Source organism: Otolemur garnettii, unplaced genomic scaffold, assembly GCF_000181295.1.
Source record: "Otolemur garnettii isolate 467f Iridium unplaced genomic scaffold, OtoGar3 scaffold00089, whole genome shotgun sequence".
Lineage (NCBI taxonomy): Eukaryota > Metazoa > Chordata > Mammalia > Primates > Galagidae > Otolemur > Otolemur garnettii.
In genome coordinates this window covers 2,947,625-2,957,885 of record NW_003852484.1, presented here as the reverse complement: position 1 = coordinate 2,957,885, position 10,261 = coordinate 2,947,625, and the positions used below count along the sequence as shown (strand labels likewise).

The 10,261-nt window shown below is 36.3% G+C and overlaps 1 protein-coding gene across 1 annotated transcript in view; it reads left to right on the top strand.

The window, feature by feature from the left end:
- The window catches only part of DIRC2 (disrupted in renal carcinoma 2), a 90,073-nt gene that overhangs the window by 32,447 nt on the left and 47,365 nt on the right, over positions 1-10,261 (top strand). Inside the window, exon 5 of the mRNA XM_023516295.1 lies at positions 7,262-7,391. Coding sequence (XP_023372063.1) covers positions 7,262-7,391 — 130 coding nt within the window. The remainder of the gene's footprint in view (positions 1-7,261; positions 7,392-10,261) is intronic.

The window sequence follows — 10,261 nt, the reverse complement described above, 5'->3', positions numbered from 1 at the left end:
TTAAGGTCAATAGTGAGATAGTTATAATACAAATAGAGATATACAGAGGTTGGGAGATATAACTTGCCTGGGTTTAGAGAGAAGGAATCAGGGAAGACTTCACCAAGAATGTAATAATTAAACAAAAGTAAGAATTTGAGAGGAGTTCACCAAGTGTTCAAGTAGTTTAGGGTATTCCATACAAAGGGAACAGCAACCACAAAGGAAGAGAAGCTTCGGAAGAGCTCAGCATGTCCAGAGACCTGCACAGTTTTTTATTGCTGGACTGGTGTAAATGTGCGTGTTTGGGTATAGGCAACAAGTGGCCAAAAATGAGGCTAGAAAGATAACGGACTAGATTATGCTGAATTATTTATTTATTTATTTATTCATTTTTTTGCCTGGGGCTGGGTTTGAACCTGCCACCTCCGGCATATGGGGCCAGTGCCCTACCCTTTTCAGCCACAGGCGCCGCCCAGTATTGAACTTTTTATTTATTTAGTTACTTACCAGTTTAACAAACATATTTTGAGCCTTTGTGGTTCTGTTACTGTGCTAGACACTGAAATAGATATTTTTCCTTCTTAAACTGCCCTGAATGACACAGACATGTAAATGAATTGTTGTAAAACAGAATGATGAGTGGTATAAATCCAAGGCCTACACTTGCGCTCAGAGTTCGGACAAAGAGCCCCTCACCTGGATTTTGAGGGTGAAGTAGAGCATCTGAGATAGAGCATCTGAGATGGAAGCTGGAAGATGAGAGAGAGCCACATATAGTAGGCATGAGGAAGAGTGCCCCAGAGGGCACTCTTTAGAGGAAAAACCCAGGAAAGGGCGGGAACTCGAACAACCAAAAGCTCAGAGTGGCTTAGACCTGTTGAGAGAAGTAGCAGGTGAAGCTAGAGAGGAAAGCCAGGCCACGAAGTCCTTCTAAGCACAGCTAGGGGGGTTGAAGTTCACCGTGTAAACAGAGGCCACATTCTGAAGAACTGATGACATTTACTCCTCAACATACATTTTAGAAAGTTTAAAACTGAAAGTGAGGGTAGTGACAGTATATGAAGCATTTATTCTCCCCCCTGCCCATAGAAAAAGAAAAAATTGAAATGTAAAAATAATTAAAATGAAAGCAGATGAAACACAAGTTTTAAGCCTTATTTTGGTCATACAGTTTTTTTAATTAAAAGCCTAAGCAATGACTGAATCTTTTAAATGACTGGGTTTTAAGTGCTATTAGGCGTGTTTTGATGCTGTGCATATCCTTTTGGCTCGCGGTTTCCATGCAGTCAGGAAGCCCCCACACAAAGCTTCCCAGTATTCCTTTAGTGCTTTCGTATTTACCAGTTTGCATTTTGGAATATTTTCCCATGATTCTTCATTCCATTAAATATGCTATGCTAGAATTGCTATCTTAAGAGGTTAAAGACTCTTAAATTATTTCAGACAGTGGCACCATAAGAGAAATAAACTACAGATCAATATTTCTTACAAACATAGACACAAAAGGCATAAAGAAATACTAGCAAGCCAAATCCAGCAACACACAAAAAGGTTGAAATACTATTACCAAGTGAGCTTTATCCCAGGAATGAAAGATTTAGGTCAACATTCAAAACTCAATATGTGTAAATACCATAAATAGATTGAATGAAAAAAATGACTATTTTAATAGATGCAGAATAAGCATATGATAAATTCAAACCCCTTTCAAGACAGAAACAATGAATAAACTAGGAATAGAAAGGCACTTGTGCAGCCTAATTCAAAATCATCTACAGAAACCCCACAAATAACATAATATTTAACAAAGATTGAATGAATGCATGTCATCTAGAATAACAAAAAGGCAAGGAACTTTTGCTGTTTTTTTTTAACATTGTATTGGAGGTTCTAATCAGCATCACTGAGCAAGAAAAAGAAGCAAATCCAGTTTGGAAAGTAGGAGATAAATCTCTATTAAAAATGATGTGGTTTTAAATATAGAAAATTCTCCTGAATCTTTTAAAAACAAGCTCAGCAAAGTTTTGCAATACAAGGTTAATGTGTAAAATATCAATTATATTTCTGTATATTGGTAGTGAACAAGCCACATATGAAATTAGGAAAACAATTCATTTATAATAGCATCAGAAAGAATAAAATATTTATGAATAAAATCAACAAAGTGTAAAATTTATACTCTGAGTGCTTCAAAACACTGCTGAAAGAATTTAAAAATACCTTAAAAATGGAAAAGAATTCCATATTCATGGGTTGGAAGGTTTAATTTTGTGAAGAGATTACCAAATCTATCTGTAAATTCAGCGTAATTTGCACTGTTAAAATCCCAGCTGCCTTTGCTGTGGAAATTGACAAGCTCATCCTAAAATTTATATGGAAATAGAAGAGACCAGGAATAGCTAAAGCAATACTGAAAAGAAATAAAATTGGAGAACTTACACTTCTCATTTTCAAAACTTACTACAAAGCCACGCTAATTAAGACAGCATGGTGCTAGCATAAGGATAGATACGTGAATCAGTAGAATAGAAGTGAGATTCCAAAATAACAAACCATTATATTTATTGTTTATTGACTTTTCACAAGAGTACCAGGATAATTCAGTTAGGGGAAAAGTCTTCAATAAGCGACACTGGAACAACTGGATATCTACATTCAAAAGAATGAATTTAAACCCCTTTCTTATGCCATACATAAAAATTACAGCTAAATATGAGAGCTAAAACTATAAAACTCCTAGATCACAACCTTGGGTCAGGCAAACTCTTTTTATAAGGGACACCAAAAGCACAGGTGATAAAAGAAAAATATATAAGTTGTGCTTCATCAACATTTAAAACTTCTGTGCTTCAGAAGACCCCATCAAGAAAGTATGAAGACAACGTACAGAATAGGAGAAAAATGTTGCAAATCGTAAATCTGAAAATGGACTTACAGCTACAATGTATAAAGAAGTGTTACAACTTGACATAAAAAGACAACTCAGTTAACAAGTATCAAAGAACTTGAACACATTTCTCCAAGGAAAACATTAAAAAATAGAAAATATATATAAATGGCCATCAAATACACTAAAAAGTGTTCCAAGTCTGTAGGGAAATGCAAACCAAAATCATAGTAAGATACACTTCACACCCCGTAGGATGGGTATGACCAATAAAATGGAAAATCGGATAAAGTGGAGGAATTAGAATCCTCATATATTGAGGGAATGTAAAATGGTGTCGCTTTTAGAAATGGTATAGCATTTCCTCAAAGTGTTAAACACAGATTACCATATGCCCCAGAAATTTGATTTCTAGATGTATACCCAAGAAATTAAAACATCTATGTAAAAATGTATACATGAGTGTTTGTAGCATCATTATTCATATGATGTAATAGCCAAGACATGGAAACAACCCAAATGTTTATCAACTGATAAGTAGATAAATACAATGTGGTATATCTATACACTGGAATACTGTTTTACAATAAAAAAGGATTGAGTACTGATACATGTTCCAACGTGGATGACCCTTGAAAACATTACACTAAGTGAAAGAAGCCAGTCAGGAAAAAACACATATCCTATGATTCCATTCACAGCAAATGTCCAGCATACTCAGATCCATAAAGACTGACAATAGATAACTGATGCCTGTGGCTGAGATTTGGAAGTAATGGATTTGAAGTTTCTTTTGGGGGTGATGAAAAAATTCTAGAATTATTTGTGGTTATGGTTGCCCAACACTGTGAATATACTAAAAACCATTGGATTGCACACTTTAAATGTGTGAATTTTACATTATGTGAACTATATTTCAGTGAAACTGTTTACAAAAATGCCTATAGAAAGATAATCAAAGAATATGAACAGGGCAATCACAAAAGAAAAAATACAGGCCCAGAAAGGTGGCACCATACCTATAGTCCCAGCTACTTGATAGGGTGAGGAGGGAGGGTCTCTTGAGCCCAGGAATTCAAGGTTAATAATGAATTGTGATCATGCCACTACACTTTGGCCTAGGTGACAGACCAAGACCCTGTCTCTAAAAAAGAAAATCAAAAGAAATGAAAATGGCCAATAAGCATATGGAAGATGCACATTTAGCATTATTAATAATTAAAAGAACAATGAATTTAAAAAATTGTTAACTTACTATTGCTCCTCAGACTGACAAAAACCAAGGAGAATGAGAACACAAAAGGAAAAAAGAAGAAAGAAATCTGTTACAGTTTTATCTTTAATAATCAGGAATATTTGGATTTCTAGTTGAATTAAATAAAATTACCTATGATTAAGTGTCTTATATGAATATTGTCCCTTTTGTGAGAATATATATAGCCCTAGAATTTTCAGGTCCTTAAATCTGAAATATATGATTTTGAATCCAAAGTTTAGTTTATTATATCTCAAACAAGAAGCAATGCAATTAATCAAAGCATCGTCAAACTGCGGCCCACAGGCCACATCCGGCTGGCCTAGGACATTTATCCGGCCTGCCAGGTGTTTTTGCTGCCGCTGCCTGTCCTGCTTAGCAGCTGACTTGTCCCAGGGCCCGCAATCCGGCCCTCCAACAGTCTGAGGAACAGTGAACTGGCCCCCTGTTTAAAAAGTTTGAGGACCCCTGACCTAAACTATCAACACAGTTTTGTCATCTTAGTGGTATGCCAGCAGCAAGAATTCTGGAGAGCTAATGGCGATGAAGTCATGAAAGACATTTTTCATAGCTTGTTGAGAATTGAATATTTTTTTTTGCAAGAGGTAGTCCCAAGGCTAGTAGAAGTGATAGTCTTTTGTTGCACGGTCTGGTAAATATGGTGTATGACAGAGAGTTTCCAAGTCCAGCTTCTGTATTTTGAGCAGCATTGTTTGTATGACAGTATCATCTTGCAAGAGTATTGGCCTGTTTCTGTTGACTAGTCTCAGCTGCTTAATCACAAGCCTCCTCATTATTTCATCCAGTTGGTTGCAGTAGACGTGCACTGTAATCGATTGACCGGGTTTCATGAATCTGGTAATATCAGGGCTGAACCACCAAACAGACATCATTAGCTTTTTTTGATGAATATTTGGTTTTGGACTATGTTTCAGCACTTCATCTTGATCCAGCCATTGTGCTGAATGCTTGCAGTTATCCAAAAAAATCTATTTTCCATCACCCTACCAACACAGTGTTGGCTTTTATGTCATGATAGCAAAGAAAGGCAACCTTAAGGATGATTTCTGTTCTGGCAATTGTTTAATTCTTGGGGCTTCTATCTATCCAGCTTCTTTCCCTTGCCAATATGTTTCAAATAGTCTGATATTGTTTGGTATAGTAATGTCAAACTTTGCTTGTTCACATATAGGTTGAGATAGATTCACTTCCACTACAGCTTTCAGCTCTTCATTATCCATGTTGGTCTCAGGCCACCCACATGGCTCATTTTCAAGATTAAAATCACCAGAACAGAACTTCTCTAACCATCCACGTACTATGCATTCATTAGCCACATTCTTCCCAAACACTTCATTGGTATTTTGAGCTGTCTGCACTGCACTGGTTCCATAATAGAACTCATGTTCAAAAATAACATAATTTTTTGACTTACGGTTTCACAAAAATTGCTCTAAAAAAAATTTGAAAGGTAAATCACAAGGCAAAATGTGCCTCTGAAAGAATGAGGATGCATTCACAATAAGAAAAAAAACAAGAAGTGTCAAAGTGAAATGTCAGAAATATCAGCTGTGAAACTTATTACTTGAGATTAGACATTTCATATTTAATAACCCAATAGAATTTACCCAACCAAAAGGACCTCTAAAAATCACTAAATTCAGTCCCTTGGTTGACCCAGAAAGAGTGAGGGATTCACCCATATTCAACTTAATTAGTGGCATAAGCAGGTCTGTACTCCAAGTTTCCTGACATTTCTGCTAGTGCTGTGCTTTTCTACTAAATTGTGCATAGTTATCAAAAGCTGGGACTTCCAAGTGCCAGCACTGGAGAGGGAAAGACCAGGATGCCTAGGACCCTCCCTATTATAATGGCACCAAACTAAGATTTTTTGGATGTTCATTTTACTTTTCTCTTTTTTTTTATTTTTATTTTTTGTTTTTTTTGTTTGTTTGTTTCTGTTTTGGGCCTGGGCTGGGTTTGAACCCACCACCTCTGGCATATGGGACTGTCACCCTACCCTTTTGAGCCACAGGTGCTGCCCTTTTTTTTTTTATTTTTTAGACAGTCTTTCTTGCTCTGTCTCCTGGGCTAGAGGGCTATGGCCTCAGCCTAGTTCACAGCAACCTCAGACTCATGAGCTCAGCGATCCTCTTGCCTTGTCCTCCTAAGTAGCTGGGACTACAGACGCCTGTCACAACACCCAGCTAATTTTTCTGTTGTGAGTAGAGACCAGGTCTCGCTTTGCTCAGTCTGATCTCAAACTCATGAGCACAAGTGATCTTCTGCCTTGGGCTCCCAGAGTGCTAGGATTATAGGCATGAGCCATTCCTGGCCTGAATGTTCATTTTACAACTGATTGGTTAAATTCGGCATTAGTCTTGTGTTTAAATTCTGCTCTCTTTCTCTTGGTTTCTTATTTTTAGATGCTTTTTTGTTCAAATTTCCTGTACAGTCTGTAAGTTGGATCTGTCCTACATTGTGCATCAGAATATCCTATCCTTGATCATTCAAACTGCCTATCCTGTTCTTACCAGTTTTCTGTATCATTTTTTTTCTTTCTAAGTTCCATGCTTAATAGACAGTCTTCCGAGGGATCACTTCTGAGGTTTATCTTACAAGGGTACAAGTGAATCTTTCTAAAGGTAGAATGTAAACGTTTTAAAATAATAACTAAGAGAATGACATGAAGGCTATGTTAACCAGTTTGATGGAAGTGTTTCGGATTGTATGTGAAAACCCCACACTGTACCCCAGAAGTGTATTAATGTACATAGTTACCATTCAATAAAAAAAAATAGACAGTCTTCCAAGACCTAGTACTACTGTTGGTTTTTAATGTATTTTCTCCGTAGGGCAACCCTTGTTTACCCCCTCAGTGTTTTTGTCTGTGTGTTGTACTGTAGTACATGTACCAACATGCTTCCTTGTTTATACTGTGGCTTCTTTCCTGTGACCTGCTGAAGTTTGTTACTCCTAGACTGAGATATCGCAGCCAGGTACTTTATTTTGCTTAAGTTTGTATTGCCGGTGGCTTAGTTGATGTTCAGTAAGTACTTGTTAGATAAATAAATACTTGAAGCATTCAACTATTTGTGTTGCCCAGTTAACATTTTACTTATTTTCTTTTCTTTCAGAATTTGGATTTGTCTGCTTAATATTTTCTGCAACACTAGCTTATTTCCCACCCCGGCCTCCTCTTCCTCCCAGTGTTGCTGCAGCTAGCCAGAGGCTGAGTTATCGGAGGAGCTTTTGTAGATTGTTAAGGTAAATATAGTTAGAATCATTGAGTTGTTTTGACTGATATCTTCAAGATAATCTCACTTTTTTTTTTTTGAGGTAGAGTCTTACTGTGTCGCCCTGGCTACAGTGCAGTGGCATCATCCTACCTCACTGTACCTGTGACCTTCTGGGCTCAAGCGATCTTTCTACTTCAGCCTCTCAAGTAACTGGTACTGCAGGCACAGGCCATTGTGACCAGCAAATTTTTCTATTTTTAGTAGAAATGGGGTCTTGCTCTTATTCAGGCTGGGCTCAAACCCCTGACCTCAAGCAAACCTCTAGCCTTAACCTCCCAGAGCAATGGAATTGTGGTTGTGAGCCACTGTGCCCAGCTTAGGTCTTTGATATTCTTAGAACGGTCTTACACACTATAGGCCATGATTTGGAACATAAAGATCTGAGACTTCTGTAGAATATGTTTTTAGTCTTTTTCTCATGATTTTTAACGGATTTCCATAGCTAAAAATAATTTTTTTTACCACCTATCCATCCAAAATGGTTTTCTTTTTTTGCAAGAATCCAAACCATTTTATAGCTGGCCAAATTTTAAGTTCAGATCTGTTAAAAATCACTTAAGTGTCTGTTGACATTTAATTGTGATTTCAGGTACCTAATTTTCTTGATTCTTTTTTGATCATTGAGAAGAAATTTTATATAATATTCAGTATGCATTTGCTGAAAATGACCCTTTATATTATTCACTTAATTATCTTAAATTTTTTTTCATGGCAGACGTCTCATTTTGCTCTGCTGAAGCAAATTGCCATTTCCATTCATTGTGAAACATTTGCAGCATATCTTCTTCCATTTCAGTCTGTTTATTTTCTTTCTATATGAGATATTTAAATAAGCAAATTACAATGTCATTTTAGTATATGAAAAAATAATTAGAACTGAATCAGTTCATTGACCCAAATAAGATCAGCGATGGATTATAATACTAGAAACAACACAGGCCCCAACTTGTGCACTATAATAATATCTTAGCATTGCAGCTGTTAAAGCAAAGTGCAGTCCTACCAGAAAATTAAGTTGTGTTAATGGAAAAATATTTTCCACTGCTTTTGTTTTTCAATTTAGATTTTAAATTATTTAAAGTGAAATAAAATTAGAAACGCATTTCCTCAGTTGCACTAGACCCATTTCAAGTGCTATATAACCCTGTTTTTCAAATGTTAGTTTACAGCCAACTAATTTAGTGAGTTGACTGTTATCCTTTTTTAAGCAAAGGAGAATGGAATAAAATAGGAAATATTATTGCATCACACGTAGCAAGGATACAGATGGTTTTGAGACATTTGTTTCAAAATATATGTATGTATATTGAATAGGTCACTAAGTAAAAATAAATTTTTTACTCTGGGGTGCAGTAAAAAGATTTTGAAAACCACTTCCCTGAAGTACCTAGTACATTGCCTTCCACATAACAGGTAAAGAAAAATATGAATTAAATTGAATTGTGATTGATAGCACACATTTTCAAAATGATAGTTATAAATGGTAATTTTTTGTTTTTTTTTAACCTATTGAACTTTTTTTCCTATGCAAAGCCAGCGGTAGATGTTAGATAGCAATGGCTGGAGAATTGGGTTGGGGTCATATTATGAAATACTAATATTTTGGGCTATTCTGTGGGAAATGAGTCATTGAAGGATTTTAAGCCAAGGAATTATGTACAAGATTGTTCTGATAAGGAAAAACAATAATTTAAATCACCCTGTCCATGATATACACCATGTTTACTTCAATTGCTTAGAGTCAAAATCTTCATTCTCTGTTTAAACCATAAAGTATAAGATCTTCCTTCTGTATAAAAAGCCCTGTTCACATGGGCCTGACATTCCTTTGTCTCTTTCCATACTTATTTGTTCTTGCTCTGTGATTGCCATCTTGTGCCTTTGGGCTCTTCTGAGGAGTTCTGTGGACCTGTGGTGTCCTGTTCCCCTAGCCTACCAATATAATTTTCTTTGGTCTTGCAAAGAACTCCTGAAATCATCACTTTCTGGATAAGTCATAATAACTGCCTCTCAATTCTGATTCCACTGTCTGGCAAAAAGTCCGGTTAATGTTTATGCACCAAGGTTTCTACCACAATTATTTATTTATTGTCCATATGATTCCCTTCTCTTAATATGCTATAACCTGTATGCCCTAATATAAACATTTCTCTTCCTTTATATGATGGCTTAATGTTTGATGATGGTGGTTATTGCTTTTGTCTTTAGCTTTCCTGAGTAGAGAGTTGCGTTAAGCATATCTCTTACTTCAGGACATATGCACACATTTATTCAGTTATTTTTTCTTTCATTCTTGGGCTTATGTTTCTTACTCATATTTTCCTTTTCCTTCCCAAGCCACTTCTCAAATGTGTATCTCCTTATCTCTATGCTTTTCCAATAAATGTATTGTTTTATATGCATCTATGTTTAATTTATCTAGATTATGGCATATTATACATTTTATTCTATTTGACTTTTTCTACTAAGCTTTTTTTTAACTTTTTTTTATTGTTGGGGATTCATTGAGGGTACAGGAAACCAGGTTACACTGATTGCATTTGTTAGGTAAAGTCTCTCTTAGAATTGTGTCTTGCGCCCAAAAGGTGTGTCACACACCAAGACCCCCACACCCCTCCCTCCTTCCCTCTCTCTCCTTTTCCCCACCCCTTCCATCTTCCTTCTCACTCTGCTCTCCCCTTCCCCCACCTCTACCATGTCATTAATTGTCCTCATATCAAGATTGAGTATATAGGATTCATTCTTGAGATGCTTTACTAAGAATAATGTGTTCTGAGTAAGACACCGGCCCCATATGCCAGAGGTGGCGGGTTCAAACTCAGCCCAAGCCAAAAACTG